Source organism: Hippoglossus stenolepis, chromosome 3 (genome assembly GCF_022539355.2).
Source record: "Hippoglossus stenolepis isolate QCI-W04-F060 chromosome 3, HSTE1.2, whole genome shotgun sequence".
In the NCBI taxonomy this organism is placed as follows: domain Eukaryota; kingdom Metazoa; phylum Chordata; class Actinopteri; order Pleuronectiformes; family Pleuronectidae; genus Hippoglossus; species Hippoglossus stenolepis.
Genome location: NC_061485.1, coordinates 15,330,502 through 15,351,122, shown reverse-complemented (window position 1 = coordinate 15,351,122; position 20,621 = coordinate 15,330,502). Strand labels below are relative to the sequence as shown.

Genomic DNA, 20,621 nt, shown 5'->3' with positions numbered 1-20,621 from the left:
ACACACACACGCACACACACACACACACACACACACACACACACACACACACACACACACATGCACACACACACACGCACACACACACAGTGAGCGTTTGCCCTGTCCTTCACAAGAGTAATAACACAGACCAGGAGGAAGGGCTTCATCATTAAAGACATCATAACACTGGAAGAGCCATCGCCTGTGAATGTGCCATGAGAGCAAAGAGATGTTAAACCATCCCTGAGGACCCCCACTCACCTTCCCCATCCCCCCTGCCCCTTTGTTTTAGACAGACAGTGATTATACACTTCTTCTTCTTCGTCTTCTTCTTCTTCTTCTTCTTCTTCTTCTTCTTCTTCTCTTCTTCTTCTTCTTCTTCTTCTTCTTCTTCTTCTCATTATTACCTTCGCCAAGGAGGATATGTTTACATCTGCATTAGATTTTTTGATAATTAGCAGAATTATGCATAAGAACCTGGTATATTTTGGCACGGATCCGGATCCTGGGCCAACCCAAGTATTTATTTTCCACTTTCTTTAACATTGTGAGATAGGATGTTTTTCAACATCAGTATGAATAAATATCATATATTTTTGGGATAATATTTATGTTTGAGTGAAATTTGGTGCAGATCCAAATAAAAATCTGGATCTAGTGAACTTAGATGTGGTTTCATTAGGGGGTTTCATCTTGGAGTTCCTTACTAGCTATTACTATTATTATTACCATCATCATTATTAAATCATTATAGACAGATTATTTCATACCAGGGGTAAATACTCACTTACTTACAATACTAACAAATATGACCATTTGTTAGGAATTGTTTTTATTGTCTAGGCTTTTTCAAAGTACAAAATGTGCTTGAACAAGGAACACTTTTCAAATAGATCCGCCACTGCTTCATACACATAAGACGATGTTGACCCACACGTTTTTAAAATGTACACACTTCTATTTTTGTTAATTTACTTTTGAATTATTTATTATGTTCTAGTCTTTATTATTATTATTTTTAATTATTTTTATAGAGTATTCCATACACTGTTATCATACACATGCTGTAGTCTTTATAACATTATGGTCATGTGTGTTTTGCACTAGTGTTACAGTGTAAATAGAGGGTTGGTGTTGGATGTGACACACCCCCTGCTCTGCTGTGCAGCTCGCGCCCCTCAGATCATCTATCACATGGTTTCCTCGTCACCGAGCACCGTGTGTGTTCGTCAGGAGGAGGATGACAGACAGGAGGGACCAGTGAGCACCGCGGATCTGCTGCTACTGCTGCTACTGCTGCTGCGATGAAGAGGAGGATGACGCTGTCCCGTGGTGGATCATCTCCGAGACTGGGCCGCTGAAGACCCCCGCTCCCAGACCAACCCTCCTCTTCCTCCTCCTCCCTTGTCCCTGCTCCTCTGTTCGGATCTTTGGAAACCGGCAGTAAACAGGTAAAGCAGCAGCGGGCGGGACGCTTCAGTCAGCTGGGACTAATGTTAAATTAAATTAAATTCTGACAGAGGAAGGTGATGGGAGGAGGCAACTGAAACAAACATGTATGTTAATTATCGTTTGATATTAATTTGATGGCTTCATTTAATAACACTCATTGGTTGATATTGGTATTTTCTGCTGAGCAGCCACAACTTTTCAACAGTGACCCGCAGGCTGCTGCAGTGCACCTGCAGGCATCTCAATCTGCAGCTTCATTATCTCACATAGCCCTCATAGCAGAGATGATTTATGTTTGTTTTTTTAATATGTCCCCACAGCTTCACAGCTCTCCACTGTGACGACTCGGTGCAGCAGGTCCACACTCCTACAGTTTATTATCCTGACACGATGGGGGACTCCCTCTGCATCTCCCTACGCGTCGCCGAGGCAGTGCTGAGAACGAGGAGCTTGATCACGGTTCTACCTTTTGCTTTGCTGCTACCAACAGTAAGAATCAGTGCACAGTTCATGGGAAGCCCCCTGGACTGCCACAAGACCTGCGTGTGCGCCAGCAACATCGTTAGCTGCTCCAAGACGAACCTGACCTACGTCCCCATCGCTCTTCCAGAATACACAGCCGTCCTGGACGTCAGCTTCAACTCCATCACCAAGCTCCGTGCCGAGTGGACCTCCATCAAACTCAGCAGGCTGCACACTCTGCTGCTCAACAACAACGGCATCACTTTTCTGTCCTCCGAGGCGTTTGTCTCTGTGACAAAGGTTCAGTACCTGGACCTTTCGTCCAATCGCCTCCGCCTGCTGGATGAGGTCATCTTCGAGCCGCTGGAGCACCTGGAGGTGCTGCTGCTTTACAACAACTGCATCTCTCAGATCGATCGCTCTGCTTTCTCGAGCCTCATCATGCTGCAGAAGCTCTACCTGAGCCACAACCAGATCTCACGCTTCCCCTTGGAGCTGGTGAAGGAGCGGAGCCGGCTGGAAACTCTCCGACTGCTGGATGTTTCCTCCAACCGCATCAAAGTCCTGCCCTTGCACGAGCTTCAGGCCCTGCCAGCCTGGATCACGAATGGCCTGTACTTCCACAACAACTCTTTGCCCTGCAGCTGTGAGCTGTATGAAGTGGTGGCACGCTGGTACCTCAAGGAGCTCAGCTCCGCTATTGACTTCAGGAGCAGCCACACTTGTTTGTTACCAGGGCAGCAGAAAGAGAAAATGGCCATACTGGATCTGAACAAGGTCCATTTGAACTGCAGTGAGGCCAAAATTTTGGACAAAGAAGCTTATCTGGACCAGTTCCTTGTGCTGGACTGTGATACCAGGAAGAAGAACATGACTAAGAGATGGGCACTGCCTGGAAACATCCCACTGTCTCCTAAAGGAAACAATACTGCTGTGAAGCGTCCTGACGGCAACCTCGAGATCGGGCCCCTGAGGGCAGAGGACTCCGGGGTCTACATCTGCTATGCCACAAGTGACTCCGTCAACGAGACGCTGTATGTGACTGTAGTTGTGTTTAACTCCACCATGACTGGTGGCATGGAGAACATGAAGACGGCCTACACTACCCTCGTAGCATGTCTGGTCAGTGTTGTTATGGTTCTAATCTACCTCTACCTCACACCCTGTCGCTGCGCCTGTTGTCCGGGTCAGGGCCTGGAGAAGAACGACCCCAATGACAGCCTCCATTCTTCAACTGTCAGCGTCTCTCAAGCACACAAGGAGACGGGGCAAGAGCGAGTTGAAGGTGGCTTTAGCTACAGACATGTGGGCTACCCAGATATCAAGGACCAGCTGGAGCAGAATGGGAGGTTGAATCCAATAGGTGAGGAGGACGAGGATTGGCAGGGGGAGAGCAGGGAGAGAAGGAGGTCTGACGCAGAGTCGGTCAGCTCCGTGTGCTCTGATACCCCCATGGTGGTGTGACAGCTTCATCCACACGGCTGTGCAGGATTCAAACATTGGCATCTTCCAAACAAAGCCAAAGCTCTGTCTCTCATGGTCAGCGGCAGTGTTTCAGTAGCATGTATCATTGATTTAAAAAAAAAGAAAGATTATCGGTGCAGTGTAAAAAAAATGCCCCAAAGCATTCTGTTAATGCCTAACAATATTTAGCAAAAATTGATTTTGACATCGCAATAGTGGCATTTGTGAAGACACAAAACATGAAGCATATTTTTTCATTGCAAATGATCTTTACAAAATTCCAACTATTGCTTTTATTGGCTGAACCTGCAAGGAATCGCTATGCAAGTTGTAAAGAAGGAGTTTAGTTTAGTTTTCACTTAAGTCCTAGATTGAGAAAAAAAAAGTAGCCATCAACCCCAGTTACTCACAGCATGAAAATATGCTTGATGTTATTCCTCAGTTTAACTTCTGAAACTCCTGAGGCTGCACGTTAAATTAAAGTTACACAGCTTTTGTTATGCACTGTGAATCTTGGCACGACAAATATTAGGAGTTTTAAAGATGTCTGACAGAAGCTGCTGCTTGATATAGAAACAATTATAAATATAAATGTGATTATTTATTCCTCATTTTACATTCCTGTTTGGTTTGGTCAGCACTTACAGGACATGATACTGTTAAGATTACTCTTATGCAATTTTATCATTTTAAATTGTTTTAGATTTAGTGCTCCAGTTGAAGGGTTTTTGAATCCTTAAACCTTGTATGCAAGTCTGTTTTAAAAACCAGCAGATTATATGTATTGTTGTGGCAGTTATTCTCATTGATCATTGACCTCATACACACTGTAGGTATTAGTGAAACTGATATCTATTCGCTTACGTCAATATAAACATAACTACTAACTATTTACAGACAAATTGACATGAAAAATGAAGTTACGCCATTTTTGTCACTAATATTATAATGCTACATTCCAGATGCGCTTTAAAAATATTGAACAAAGGAACATATTTGAATATTGATGAGATCTATGGTGCAGAACACCGTACAAAGAGGCAGTTTCTTTGTAAACTGACATGACAGTGGATTCAGAGAGTCTGCAGAGACAGTTTTGAGTAAAAAAAAAATATATAAACATCGTAATAAACTGAAGCTCATTTAAATCACATTCCACAAGTCAACAAAGATGTTCTCTGTTAATGTAGCGGCTGACGACACATTTCAGCCTTGCATCTCTGGTACAGAGTTTTCCAGTCTGTTCTGCTTCTGACCTCGTAACACAAGCCAGCAACAAGTAATTACAGGACGTACGAGTTGTAATTAACCTAATCAGAGTGATTTTCCCTTCTCAGATTGCCTGACCTGAGTCATTTTTAGAAGCCTGAAGAGGCACAACCAGTCGATGTTTCACAAGAAAGAGGGAATGATAAGATAAAAGTCTGAAGAATAAGTATCATTTTATAGATAATAATGTTTTTTTCTTATATTTCACTACACTAATCATGGCACAGGGCCTCTTACACTTATCTCAAGATCCCTTGTGGAGGCCTGGACACACAGGTTGAGAACCACTGATCTAGATTGAACATTTTTAAGAGGGTCAATCATGTTCAAAAACATTATAATGCCAATTTTTGGTTTGGGCTGGAATTTCAAATATAAAATCTACTCTATTGCAGTTAAGATAATATGTTATGGTGAGAGCGACATTCAGACCAGCAACATCAACACACACCCTTCCATATTGGATAGATAATAGCAGCCAGGCAGGAAGTGCGGCCCAGGGGAGACAACTGAGAGCGAGTACCATCTACTGAATGCTTTTGGGCATTAGTGCCCAACCCAGAGCAAATCAGCAAATGCCAGCCAGCCAGCCAGAAGTCTCATAAACACAGTCAGGAATAGCAGCTTGTAGCACGGCCAGCACGCAGGCAGCCTGACACAGCTGAAATGTAAATATAGAAGTTGCACTTTTCAAACACATCTACATTTTAGTTCATTAGAAAATGCCTTTAAATTGTTAACTTTAGAGGTGTTAATAATGGTGTCGATACAAATGTTGTTTTCCATTTGGTATGAACACATACAAGAGATGTGTCACAAAACTAAAGTGAATCAACTTAACGCAAAATGAAACACCCCTAGATAATGGATGTAGCAATGGGCAGTGCTTTTATTTTGAAGGAACAATACTTTCATTCTCTCAGTTCTCTTGGTGCTTTTAAAAAAATAATTTGGGTGATTCTACACCTTCATTTAACGTCTATGGAACTGATTGTAAAATAATGTAGCTTGACATGCTGAGAAACCTTATATCTCTCATAGGGACACATCTACTCTATGCTAATGTCCATACTTCTCTTAAAACCAAAGATTTAGTTGCAGACATACATTAATAACCTACATGTTCAGTGTTTACAGTCAGTACAGTTATACTGTCTTTACCATGTTGAGCTTACCTACTGTATATTTCTGTGTTGAGACACAAACTTATATTTTAATATATGCAATCCTGTATAAAGACTTGTGTTAAATTATTGCTGTATTGTACGTTGTCTGTTAATGTATTGATCCTGTATTTCATAAACTACATGTCAACAAAAAGTGAATGGCATTAATACGCTGATGAATGAATCTGTCAGACCTGCAGTTAGATAATTTAAAAAATAAGGTTAAAGGAATACATTGATAGTCTACTACAATTGTCTTTTTTAATTAATTTAAATCTAAGGCCTGTAAGGTTAGCTTAGCATAAAGACTGGAAACAGCTAGCCTTGCTGTGTCTGATGATAGACTGTATATAAAGATGGACGCATGATGGCTCCCCAAAAGGGAAGCCACTGCGTCTAGTGGCTGGTTACTGTATAGGTCATAAACCCTGCCCCCTCCATGTTAATGGATGGAACAGCGACACAACTAAAAAGCCAAGAAAGTCGACAAATACATTTTTCTCAAAGATGGTTTTTGACATTTTAGGTAGTTCTTATCACACTGGTGTTTGTTTCCGCTAATTAGATTTTAATTCGTTATTGATGCCATACAAATGGGGTGTAATACAATGATTGACAGCTGATACTGACCCACGATTGGTCGAGCATTTATACTACATGCGATGTGTTAATAAGTGAGCTTTAAAGGTGCTTGTGAGTGGATTATCTCTGTTAGACAGAACTGACCTGGCTGTTTCCAGTCTTTGTGCTAAGCTAAGCTAACCAGCCACTGACTGTAGCTTTGTTTTTATTATTGTTTTATGCCTTCTTTTTTTTTTAACTGCATACAACCTGGTGTCAGTCTCTTCATTATTGAATTCAGTGGCGCTCCCATCTGGCTTCAGTTTCTGTTTTAGACTAATGACTTGGCCTTGTTCACTTGAGGGTGAAACGGGAGACCACACAGATCGCTGGAGCGAGAAATGTTCATGCAGGGAGTCATATTTACAGCAACCGTCCCTCAGACTTACTTTCCTCTGCAACACTTGTTGATGCTGGCTTTTCAGCCTTATTTGGATAGTTGGCCACAGGATCTCCCTAAAGCAGCACGAGCATGAGTGTGTATGCTTCAGAACAGTCAACTGGATTCAAAATATATTGGCCTCAGACAACCTGAAGTCAAAAATCTGTTGTCTAGTTGTCGCAATAAGCATAAACTTACCTGTCATTATGCAGATCATTCAAAATCACATTTCTTCATGGAACAGTGAAGAAGCCTTTGTATAGAAGTGCTGCCCTGCAACTATAAAAGAGGTGTATATCTCCTTTTCAATGTTGCCTTTAACAAGGTTTGAATTAGTTAAAGATGATGACTGTTTCATCATCAGTATGTTGAAATTGTCTGCTTTTGTGCCAGAAAACATTCATGTTGTTAAGTTATCACAAGCATAAATATTATGTGAAACATGCTACTTTTCTTTTACATTTGAAAAGCCGCAGAGCATTATTTGTTCAAAGTAGTTGATTCTGGTCCGTGGTCGTTGGTCCGTCGTTGTGACAGATGCTGCAGTGTGAAACCTCACCCACTGCCCCGTGACTCCTCTGCTGGATGAATGATTGAAGAGGAGAGGTTTGCACTGATGCCCACGCTCCCTTTTCCAGTATCGACCGTCTCGTGTTACCATGTTTACCCACAATGCACGCTTCACCAGCCAGGTGTGTGTAACCAGATGTAACCATTTGGAAAAAGCCGCACAACAATATAGTGATGCAGCCAGGGTTAGAAGGTATTTCCTTATTACCAGGAATGGAAAATCAAATAAAACTGTGTACAGGGGCCCGAGAGGGTTAATAACTGATCTGTGTTTGTTCACATGTTTAAATGGAAAAGAGACGAGTGACTCATCCCCTTTGAATATTAAATCACAGATTATAATTAGAACGAATGCTGAAGCCTAAAGAAAAGCCTCAGATCTCTACACATCACACACAGATGGTATGAATGTAAGTCAGCACCTGCTGACAGTGAATGACTGGCATCAGACTCTGTTTTTTAAAGCCTGAATTCTAAGCAAGATGACTCATCCTCTCCTCTGGCCCCTCCCAGGAGAATCACACCGGATGTTAGTGAGTCCTGCGCCATCTAGTGGTCACTAACACCCTCATACATAATGGAGAATTACCTTCACAATGATCCTGGAGCTTCTTAGAGCTCCTCCAGAGGATTCAACAGTGTTTCCATTTATAGAGATGCTGAGACAGGGACTTAAAAAAAATAATTGCGTTGTCTAAATCATATATACATACATCAATCAGGTATTAAACAGAAGAAGCAGATCTCCAAATAATATCATTTGTGAAGTAGGAGATTTAGGTCCTAACACATCTTTATTTTTTTTATTGGAAAATGAAAATACCTTATATGTGGACGCTCCAAAGGTTCATGGTGTGATACGGTTAATACTTCCTGTGTGACGTAAGGGACCAGTGCCTCTACAGGCCCAGAAATTAATTGGAACAAGCGTAAAACATTATCTTTTATTTAACGCAGTAAAAACTAAAACACTTTAAGTTATTTGATTATTACACATATTTTTGCGGTCTGTGGCTCAAATGAGTTCTCACCTGCTCAGGTGCATGGAGAACATGTTCGAGGGGATTTTTCTCTGATTCCTCAATGTTGCTAATCCATAGACTGTATATAAAAAGATGGACACTTGTGTCAAACATAGGTGTTCATCCATTTGAAAACTGCCTCTGTTTCAGTGATGCTGAAAACCTGCTGCTCCATGTAGACATAAACTGGAACCACAATCAAACATTTGTGACTACGATACATCAGAGGTTTGTCATAGATGTTTTATCACCACCTTGATGGAGTCTTATCTTGTGCACTCTGCTGCTAATCCACTGATGTAGGTGAGTAAAAGTGAAGGATTGTGAAATATTGAGATAGAGAGAGAGAGAGCAAGAGAAAGAGAGAGACAGGTGAGAGAGCGCAGTTCATTTCTTTCTCCTTTCATAAGTCAGTCTTTATTGACTGCCAATCTGCAAATATTCTCAATTCAAGAATATTGACATAGTTATTCTTTTGATTGATTGATCTGCCAATTATTTTCTTACCTAAGCACTTTCCCATTGTATTTTCCCAGAGACTGACAAAGATAAAAGTGTCAGATTCTCAAATTTGAGACAATGAAACCAGCAAATGTCGGCATTTTGTTTGAAAAAATTTGCAATTGCCACTTTTAAATTGTGGTGACTATTATCAACAAGAAGCAGAGCTGGTGCAACTGAGAGCAGGAATCCACAGGTCAGAGAAGCCAGTGTCTCCAAGTGAACTTAACATATTGAGATGGAGTCCTGATGCCAATCAGGCCATTGTATTATCTCTGTGCCCAGGATCAGGTTATTTAGTTTGTTTGTGTATTTCACAAGTAAGTGTAGAGTGGTTTCCTGCTCCCTATGTGGGGGTCAAAGGTCATGTGCAGCACACTGCTCATTCCTGAGTAGAAACTTTGCTGAAGGGTTTTATGGAAACTTTCTGCTGTTCTCTTCGACCAGGCCTCTCTCCTCCAGCTGCTGCCTGGATTTACTTCCCTCTGTGCAAACTGGGTCCATGAGCGCCACATAAATCCTGGAGCTCATTCATCATTTCAGCTCAATTTAGCAAAACATTTCGCACAACCCACAAACTTCTCAGCTTACACGTCAGACCTCATATCTTAGCCTAATAAGGACTTTTATCCTGGGGGTGATTCAAGTACAGCTGAGCCAGAAAATGTCAGGAACGTGTTTCATCTCATGCATGGTCGGAGTTGTTTTCGTTCTCATCTGGTCACTTGGTTGAGAAAAAAAAACAAAAGTCTTAAAGCTGCTGGAGACCTGTGGACAGTTGGTTTAACAGCATCCCAGAGTGCAAAAATTATGGAAGCCATAGCAACACTGAAAAATCAGCAGTAGCAGGGCTTAAAATGATGAAATGATTAAGTGTTGGAAAGATTAACAGATTTAAAAAACATCTGGTTGCTTGTTAAACATCCAAAAGAGTGTGTTACTGTTCCAGCATCTGTGGACAAACTGCAGCAAGTGTCACCTGATGAACAAATCAATCAAACGCTTGATGCTCAATGATTATTATCAAGATGTTGTTACTATATGTCCAAGATCTTATATATCATCTTTAAGTGAGGCTTCTCTACTGTTTCCAGACTATGACACGATGTCTTTGTGCAGATGATGGTATCTTCTACTTATGAAAGAAATCTTGAGCTTCATTGATGTTTTCTGAAAAATATCCCCAACAACAAGCCATTTGTTTGATAAGTTTGAACTTCCTCATTTCAATGAAGTGAATAAAATCTATTGAGGAAAAAAACTGGATAAATGAATGAAACTTTTTTCCAATAATAGGAATTCTGTGAATTGACTTAGTTCTCACAAGTTTACTTGTTTTAAGAAATATAAATCACCGAATGTGATATTAAATAATATCGAGGTTTAGACACAAATTAGTTTTTAATTTCTTATAATGAATTTCTCAGCTGTTGACCGTAAGTCAAATGCATTACTTGTGAAACAAATGCTGATACTATATAATTTCCTCCTCTTAGCTCATCCTCAGTTCATGTTCTCTGGTAGTGTGATATTACTCAATCAAACTCTGCCCTCTAGAGGACAGAGTCTAAAAAACGGAACAGACCATTCATTTCTCTACACACCCCAACTCACACTTTCACTGAAAGAGGACAAACGATCCAGGAAAACAAGACGCAAGAGTGGGTATTTTTTAAATAGTTGCCTTTATTTCACAACACAATGATACAATTTACAATTTAATATTTATTATGATTCAAGGTATAAATATGACAAGTGCATATCTGAATTGTACTCACCAAAGGTTTCTCTTGTCTGATGACGAATTCCTTGCATGTGCAGCAACTTTGTTAAGTTCATACTGTGGGTAAATATGAGTCTTTCACAGAGACAACATGAGACGTGTTCTTTCTTCATCTCCTCCTGTATGAAGACAATGACCTGAAATACTCAACAGTTTAATAACCGAGGTTTCATATGAGACACATTCATATGAGAGGAATCCCAAACACTGTTTGGTCCACAAGATTTAAATTACACACAAATTTAACAAATTATTCATGCACAGCAGTGAAGTGTCAGTGGGACAATATATCTTTAGTGCATGAACTTCCCAGTGTTAAAAGTAAAGAACTGGATTTTATGGATAAGACTATTATCAAACATTATATCAAGATATTGATCCAAACCATTAATTTAAAGAAAGCTTTAATTTTTCCCACTTAGAGATGCGTGTTTCCATTTCATCTCGATGTTAAACCTAATTTTTGACACTATAACTAATAAGACGATGCCTCTTGAGTGTCTGCCAGGAGCCATAAATTGTTTCAGATCTCTATTCAAACTGAAACGTGCTACTGAATGACATGGAACAATGGTGGAAAACCTAATATTATTGATATTAGTGTTGATTTTGTAGTGGAACACTGATGTGCCAGCACAACTTGCATGTGACTTGTTCATGACTTCATGAGTATTCTCCATTTTATGACGCTGTATACTTCAGTCCATTAAATGTTACAAGGAAATGTACTTTCCTCTACTCCACTACATTGACCTCACTGCTATAGTTACACGTTACTTTCTTAATTATGATTTTACATGGAAAATCTGTAACCAATTATATCTCCTTTGGAGAAAAGGGGTTATATTCCAGAAGACAGCTTATGAAAAACAAGAGAAGATCCATCTGGATATAATGGAATTTTTCTATTATTATGGAAACAAATTTAGCAGCTACAATATTAAATGTTAAATGTAGGAGTAATACAAATCCAGTTAATTAAGTTTTAACACTCATAACAAGTACTTTTAAGTTAATTTTGCCTAAGTATTTCTGTACAACAGAGGTTTTCACAGACGGGTCTTGCTAAATGTCTAATGATCACTTGATTCATAGAACTTTTTCCACTGCTGACTATGACCCACTTGTGTCTCTGCTTAACATTTATTTTAGATGCTCCATGAACTGCTGGTGCATTTGAGACCAACAATGAAAAGATTGTGCTAATTTTGCTAGTCCCAGAAACCAGGAAACCAACTGGGGAAGTTGGATGTGCAAGAAGGTAAAATAATAAGGGGACTCCTACCATCAGTTCACCCTGTGCGTGGATGTATTGGTCTTCAACATTTGAATACATACCTGAGTCAGTCGATTAGGTCATCTCAATACTTTACCTGTGGAACAGGAGCAAGTTCAGCTACGGAGAGACTGAAACCAGTTACGCCCCCAAAGCTCCAGGAAACCTCGGATCCCAGCCGTGGCATCGTGTGATCACCTGAGGCTGAAGTGAAGCGGCTCTGGTCCCTTCAGCTGGGGGATGAAGCAGTGACGAGTAGTAGCAGATCTGTCTTGGTGAGTTTCATCCTGTGCAGACTCTGACTGATTCCTTACTTTGGTTTCATAAGCAGTTTGGCACAGAAAAAGTATGTAAATCAGATCAACATGTCAACTAAGATTCCCTGTAGAGGAAGCGTTTCTCCTCTGTGGGGCTTTCTCTCCTTCCCTTTTTACGGCACATAAAGCAGATGCTGTCTCACTGTTGCAAGCTCTTTCTCCATCAGGCCCTAGCACAGCGCTCCTCTTCAAAACTCCAATACCAGAACAAGCAAGTAAATAAATTAACTTCCTTCCCAAGCTTGTGCTGAACCGACACTTTGCAGGGGCCAGATGAGGAAGATGATCAGGGCCTTGCTTCCGCTGAGAGGCTGCCTGGTGGAGACAACCTCTGGGATTTTGGCAGAACTTGGCGAGTGCTGGTTCTCAGCCACACCTCAGGCCAGAGGTGACTGAGGAAAAAGCCACATTATCTGCAGAGATGCAGCGACTTGATCTTTGCCTCTGCAGACGCGCGGACAAAGAGGATTCTAGTACGGCCAAATTTCACATGAAAACCTCTTCACAAGGGTCATTCAACAAATGATGAATATGAAAACAAAGAACTGAGAGGCTGCCGTCACTTGATTTTCACACTTCCTCTCCAGGATCCCGCTGTCAAAGTGATTAAGCCTTTTGAGTTTGATAGACAATTCCAAGAACAGAAAAGGGTCACAAAAGCTGTCTTCCGAGGCACGTGTGTTTCCCACGAAAAAGTGAATTTATTGAGACAAAAATCTATCAAGTGCGTGATGCACTTTGCGTTTTTTTTTCCTGACAGTTACGTATACTTCTTAGGCCCATGAGCATTGATGTTCTCCATGTCTCTCCAGATATCCTGAGTATACAGCACAAATCATTTCTTTTTCTCCATTTGAAACACAGTACTCAAATCAAAACACAAAAAACAGATCATTCACAGTCCTTTCAGAGGAAGGTGGTTGCAGAGCAGCCACCTCCTCTGACGCATTCAGAGATGTGTATTACACGGAAAGTTCACTGATAGCATGGGAGTATTTTCAACATATCGACTCTGGACCGGCTATTAGAAATGTGCATGGAATACATATAACTCTTCATTTATAGGTTACATCCTCTTTTTAACAGTACATGCTTTGTTGGGGTAACTGTTGTAATTAGTGGATTATAATGTAATAGGGTTTTTTTTAACAAGCGAACAAGTGTAGGATTCAATCAAACAATAACTGTTCAACCATATTGAGTGCGATGCTGATAGGACAACACTGACAAAGGGAGGGGACACAAGTAAAAGGAACCCTGAGTTACAATGCATTTCAGATTGAGGGACTAACAGTATGTTTTAGCCCAGTAAAGCTTGTAATGTTGAATTTTCTTAAGACTTTGGCAAGTTCGGTCAACTCTTATAATATTGCTGAAATTATAAGTTAAAACCTCTTGATGGTTTGAGTTTCTCCTATGTGAATATTTCTTGCTTTTCTTCTACTGACATGTTAAAGAATTAAAAAACAGTTATTCGGACCAAGAGCATCAATCTGAAGACAACACGTTTTATAAACCAAATAATCAATTATAAATATACGTGGAGGCTGACGCAGACCAAAAAAACACGACTAAACCATGATGTCAAAATGTAGAGCTGAGAAGTCTGCAGTTATTAAAAAATAAAAAATTTGAACAAGGTTTACAAAAGGACAATTTTCCTCGTCTAGGAGCTGATGTTTTCCTGTCCCCTGTCCATTTGTTTGTAGGCAGGATTACGCACAGACTACTGAACAGATTTACATGAAACTTGATTGAAGGTTGGGACATGAGCCAATAGAGAGCACATTAAATATTGGTGCAGATCTGGACAAAGGGGCAGATCCCGGAATTTTGTCATTACCTTCTTTTAATTTGCAATAGATAGTTTGTTTGTTTTTCTCTCCAATTTACCAGAGACTAATACACAGATCTACGTGGGTGGGGGAAAAAACAGGTATATTCAGGGAACTGATATCTATGAGTGTGTGCAATTACGTCCAGCTTGATTTAACCGCACTGTTGGGCCTTGGCGGAGGATTGTGCTCTACTGACTGATATTCTAGTTTTTAGTTAGATGACTGTGCTGGGCTGCATTACAATGTACAGGCTCGTTTTGCTTGTGTCCACATCATACACATGGATGTTCAGTGAACACTGTGAAAAACAGATGGCAGATACTAAATTCATTTCATCTCGTACTGTCACATAACCTCCAGATGTGGCTCAGAGAGGCGTACTGACATAACTGCATTTTTAAACTATAAACCTTATAAAACTATAAAGACTTTTACATATTTTCTGTAGCTTTAAGCAGAAGTTACCAGACGTGACAAAAACAGCAAACTCTCATACTGAAACTTTGAATTACGAAATATTTAGAACATCAGGTTCTTACTTTGTCAGCAAAACGTTATTATTGAGCAATGGGTAAAGCTAGAGGAAATATCTACCTACATTAGTTGAATTCTTTTGTAGCCAAACTGCAAAAAATCTTTGTCAAGACTGGAAAGAATAAATCTAAGCTGAGTAAAGATAAAATGAAATCTGAATGCTGTTTTGGAGTTTAAATTATGTTTTCTTATAGTCAGGCAATTCATGAAATGATATAAGAAAACTGTCTTTTTGAATGAGATAAGGCAACATAGTCATGATTCACAGAACTGTAGCTTGCTCTTTCAGCAGAGTACCTTTCAAGTAATGTACATTTATATGGTAATTGAGTAGCAGAAGGCAACATGTCACCTGTATTATTTAATCAATCCTATCAATTTGTCAAAACCTGTTCAGTAGCTTTCATTTCTATAAACCTTCAACAGGATGAGAAACAGGCCACCCTGCAGGATAGAGAACATAAAAATCTGAGCCCTGTCATTTCCCTGTTTTTCCAACTCACGGTGTAACAGTTCATGAGTGTGAAAAGACATTCATACATTTTTTTCTTTCATGATGCTCCTCTGATAATGACCATCACCATGTAGTCGTCCTCTGATTTGGCAAAAGCTTTGGCAGAGGCATCCACGAACTGCCGTGTGAACTCACATGGGGGGAAAGCATGAAGGACTCCTCCGTGGTCCTTGTCACAGCTGCCCCCCACAGGGAGGCTGATTATGCCGGCCGCCTCCTTCTGCGTCAGGTAGGACACCAGGTTCTTCAGTGGTCTCTCGTTGGGGTTGCTGGCATCCTGGACCCCTCCGTCCTTTCCGGGCATGGCCAGGAGGATGGCGTATCCGCTGGAGCTGGTGGCCTGGATTCGACGAGAGACCTCCTCCAGCTTGGGTTGGTCCAGGCGTAGGCGCTGGCTGATCTTCAGCTGGGACACTTGACCCCCGGTGGAGCCGTCCACCAGAAGACTGGTAGCCACTGCGATGTCGCCCTCCAGCAGGTGCAGTGATGTGGGGAAGCTGCTGTTCTTCAGCAGGAGGACACCCTGCCAGACCTGACTCAGCTTCTGTCCTTCAGCCGTCACCTTAGACTTTGAGGAAGAGGAAAGTTGATCTGAGCGAACCTCCTTCTTTAATGGGCTTTTGGCTGAGTCACTAGCTCTGCGTTTGTGGTCTTTATCCAAGAATGAGCCCGGCTCAGTTGGGCTCAGTGTTCTCCTTCTCTTGTCTCCACAGCCAGTGTCCTGAGTGTTTTGCCGCTCTCTAACAGGGGAGGGTCTGCCAGCGCGAGGCATGCGTTCTAGGTCACTGTGGCGCACCCCATCTCGGTTGCTCCCTTCTGGGCTTCGTTCTAGTGAGTTGCCATGCCGACGCAGACCATAGTCGCAGCCATCAGGTGAAGGCTCCAACCACCAGCCATCATTCAAATGTCTCCTTTTGCGGCCCAGATCTCTGCCTTGCAGCTCCCGTTCTTGCTCTATTGTCCAGGGCTCACGTGAACGCCTCTCCAGACGATCCATGGGATCAAAGGCTGGTCCTCGCATCCTGTCGTGGACAGCCAGGCCAGACCACTCAGCTGTGGCATACAGATCTCTGTCTCTGAAGCGGGCAGGATGTGGAGGGGACCGGTCTCTCACTCTCACTGGGTCAGTGAGACGGTGGACAAAGGGCTCAGGAACTAAATCATAGTGCGGCAGAGGAAGCTGCATAAACTGTTGCTGCTGATAGCGGACTTCTGTTTCGGCAAAGTCCACCCTGAGTCTCCTGTCAGGGCCGCCGAGAGGGAAGCCCCTCATGTGAGTACATGCAGCCTGAGCAGCGTCCAGGCTTTCATACTGGATGTAAGCCCACACCTCACCTTTCCTGTAGTCTATGGTCCTGATGGTGCCAAAACGGTCAAACTCCTTGGCCAGAGCAGCGAGCGGAACCCAGGGTCCAAGACCCCCCACCCACAGCCTGGTAGTGGGCGTGGGCTTACCATAGCCAATTTTTATCGGGTTGTGGCCCACCACTTTCCCTGACATTGCTACTTTGGCGCGGTGAGCCATGTCGAGGTTCTCAAACTTCATGAACCCATAGGTGTTGCTCTGGCCTCTCACCGCCCGCTTTATGTCCACCTCTGTTATCACGCCAAACCTGTCGAACGCCCGCCTCAGGTCACTCTCTGTCACGCTGACGTCCAGGTTGCCCAGAAACAACGTCCTGTTTGCCCTCTGGTCATCCTCGGGGGTCATCGGGTCCTTGTCACGGAAAACAGCCCCTTCAGGGATGAAGGGCGGTCGGTTTCTGGCCTCATATACAGGAAAGTCTCTCTCTCGCTCCAACTCTCTGAGGTGAGGTGGTGGAGGAACAGGAGGAGGAGGTGGAGGAGCAGGGAGACGGCCTAGAGCCAGCTGCTGTAACCGGTAGTCTCTGAAGCCCAGACCAGTGGGGGACAGCGGTCTCTGGGAGTGGAGGTGCCTGTGTCCTGCGGGGAAACTGTCTTTTGAAACAGGGGAGCGGCTTCTTCGTCGGTTCATGTACACAGTCTCTATCTTCAGGGGCCGGTCGTACAGCACCAGTTTGCCGCGGGCGTGTTTGGCCGCCCGGGCGTCCTCGGGCCTCCTGAAGTTCACAAGCGCCACCCGCTCGTCGTTCTCTCGGCTCATTTTAACACTCACGTCCCCAAACTTCGTGAACTCGTGAAACAGCCCGTCCTCGATCTCCTCTTCGTTCAGCTGGGAGCCCAGTTCGCTGATTTTCAGAGTCTTGTACTCACTTTCCGGGTTCGACGGAGGCCGCGGCTCGCAGCGCGATGAGGCGGAGGATCTGGCTACTTCCGCGGCGATGTCAGCGCCAACGTGCGGCTTGTTCCCCGGGATAACTCGGTAGTCGTAGCCGCTGCCGCTCCTCCCGGAAGAGTTGTGTCCGTCCGGGTCCCTCGAGTCTCTTTTCTCGCCGTGTAAACTTCTCCTGGAGGAGGCAGCGCTGTGTATGGAGCCGTTGCTGTTGTTGCTACCGACCGTCGACAGGGCTCCGCTCTTCTTGCCGCTCGGGTGGCTCCCTCCTCGGTCTCGGCTGTCGTCCAGCGCCCGGGAGCGTTTCTTCACTGGCGACCGCTCCTTCCCCTTCATCTCCAGCAGCTTCAGACGGTGAATCTGCGTAATTGTGCCCTCGGTGACTGGAAGCGACCTGAACTAGCTGGACTTCTCCGGGGTTTCACACTGTAACTCTCAGGCGAACAGCGTCAGCGCCATGATGGATCTCTTGCAGCTACTGTACGGGAAGTCCCGCCTCCGTGCCTGCACAAGAAGCTGATTTGCTGCGCGGGGTGTCAATCACACGCAGCGCCACGACGCTCGCCAATAAGGAAACAAGGGAGCGGCTCAGCTGTGAGGTCAAAGTTCAAACCAGCAGCTCCAGAGTTCACCTGAAAGCGACAGAAACACAGAAGGTGACACGATGCAACAACAGGAAGTGATCAGACCAGGAAGTTTGGGGTTTAGATCAGTGAAATCTTAATCTTGTATTAGCTGATAATGATAAATGTTGATTTCTCCACATGTAGTAAAGTAAAACAGAGTTGGATTTACTTTTTCGGCTACACGTTGTCCTTGAGCTGAGGACACTGATAGTATATTTAGTCACCTCTCATACACACAGGAGGAGGATTTCTCTTTTGAGATATCACCACATTTCAGATGGATATAGTGTAATTTTTTACTTACACTCATATAATTTATTTCAATGAGAACTTAAGTTGTAATGAGCTTTTAAGATTCCTATTCAAAATAATCAATATAATCAACCTTTTTTAAAAACTTTATAAAACACTATATCTATTTTTCAAATATAAATTTTCATGCATTTTGTGAGCACATGTTATTTTTATTCTCTTGTAGTTATTCCCTTGACTTTTTTCAAGTGGAATTAACCTACATGCTCATATCTACTTTTATGTAACATACCCGATGTAAATATACATCTGGTTATAAATACTGTATGATGATGTGTATATATAGTGTGCATCTATACAAGAGTATACAAAACAATAACAACTAATAGAACATCTAACACACTGTATCATCACAATACTAGAGATGGTATTGTGTGTTTTTAGTGACTGTACAATGGATAACTACTGAGAATGAAATACTTACTGTGTAAAACTATAGACCTCCTGTCACACCTTTCTCTTACGACTAAATAACAATTTCAGGTGTTGTTATTGTAAATGTGATACTTTTTATACTTGCACTTCTCCATACACTTGCATTTAATTTAAATCATATTAATCACTTAAGTTGCACTTAATCACTGAAGGTAAAGAAATCACTCTGGCATCATCATCATCACAATCATCTGACATAATACGTCTAGCCATTGGTTGGTGACCACTGGTCTAGACCATAGACGGTATAAAAGCATTTATATTGTAAGTATAGAGTGGAAGGAGACAATCTCCCTGTGTAGACTCTGCTCACTCACGAACCTCAGTCAATGTGTCTCTGCCCTGTCCATCTCCGTGGACAATAGGCACAAGGTATCCATTACTGCTCTGAGTAAAACCTGAAACACTATCCTTTGTGATTATATGTTGCTAAGAACAAGGAATCATTTGACTATAAACACAAGTAGCAGACCTCCATAATGGTCAGATTCCAAATCATGATAGAAATGTACGTAAAACAGGAAAAAATATCAAATAGACAAACAGCATGAAACACATTCATTACTTCATTGCATCTACTCACAAATCCAGTAAGCCTTTACACGGCATACCAAATGGTCTTCTTATATTATGTAATACTGAAATCTATCTTATTACTTTCTCTTTAATCTATACAAAGTCCTGATGTCCTGTTTAATTCCCTGACAGCATCAGTAAAACAACATAAACTAGAAGGGCACTCGGAGATCACATACCGCTGCCAAGACTGATTGGCCACTTTATACGATTTTAAATAAAAAAAATTAAAAATCCATATTTCGTCAACTGATCCAGATGTGCACCAAAATTGAATTGGTTATTTTTTTACATCCTTCCACCAAGTTTTGTGTTAATCCGTCCAGTAGTTTTAGTTCAATCCTACTATCTAACTAAGAAACAAACAGATGAAAACTGTTTGGCGAAGGTAATAAACGTCCTAAACCTTAATATTTAGTCACATGATGACCTTCACAATTTATTTTTAATTCAATTAGTTTTGCATGCAACATTGTGTTTGCTTCTATGTAACTTAACCTTTCAACTCTCTTAGTTATACTGCACAGTGGGCCTGAGCCGCCATCCACACAATACCATCATGGGTCATCTGAGAGGTATTTAGTGACATGTTGGCTTTAATACTATTATTCATAATACAGGGGAATAAAAGTGCTGAAGCTCGTAGGCAGGGCACACCCACGCATGGGATTGCTGCCCTCGTGGCAGCAGGGAGAGACGGTCATGCACTTAAGTTTTTTTTTTTCATACAGACACATCTGCCGATTCAGAAAAACGTCTATCTCTACTTTCATATATACAAACCCATGAATGCAAATGCCTGTTTGTTTTTTATTACCTTGATTTCCGTTTTTCATTCTTAAAAGTTAATATTCCTTCCAGATGATATTTTCAGTGATTTTTTACGACCTAATGAGAATCACCCAATCTTCTTTCAGCTTTTTTTCCACATTTGATTCAGTCTAATTTGCTCTCAGGGTTTTTTAATCCGTATATATGTTTTGTTTCTCTGTTGGTTGAGACCGAACCGAGTATTTGTTGCATCAGCCTTGTTGCACCAACAATACTTATGCAGTGTGCTTTGCTTCGGCGGTATTTTAAAAGGATTACGTTGTCCCAAAAAAAAAAAAAGGAAATGGGGACAAGCGCTTTGGCCTGAACCCTGTGAGCTGCGCCCTCTTTGAGAGACCATCTGGTGAAGTTCTTCTATAGACTGTCACATGGCCCCATGCATGCAGGCCCAGCAAAGCAATCTGCCGCCCAGTGTTTAAATGGGTTTAAGTGTG

The 20,621-nt window shown here is 42.1% G+C and overlaps 2 protein-coding genes across 2 annotated transcripts; one reads left to right on the top strand and one right to left on the bottom strand.

Annotated features, from left to right (window-relative positions):
* The first annotated feature begins 1,154 nt into the window (after positions 1 to 1,154).
* LOC118104463 (amphoterin-induced protein 1) lies at positions 1,155 to 5,949 on the top strand. Its single transcript, XM_035151353.2, has 2 exons — positions 1,155 to 1,433; positions 1,755 to 5,949. The coding sequence occupies exon 2, from the start codon at positions 1,825 to 1,827 to the stop codon at positions 3,358 to 3,360; it is 1,536 nt and encodes a 511-aa protein (XP_035007244.2). The 5' UTR covers positions 1,155 to 1,433; positions 1,755 to 1,824; the 3' UTR covers positions 3,361 to 5,949.
* Positions 5,950 to 12,944: 6,995 nt separating this feature from the next.
* On the bottom strand, positions 12,945 to 17,928 carry LOC118105019 (RNA-binding protein 15-like). The gene has a single exon (XM_035152388.2). It carries the CDS (start codon positions 17,741 to 17,743, stop codon positions 15,191 to 15,193), a length of 2,553 nt encoding a protein of 850 aa, XP_035008279.1. The 5' UTR covers positions 17,744 to 17,928; the 3' UTR covers positions 12,945 to 15,190.
* Positions 17,929 to 20,621: the final 2,693 nt, after the last annotated feature.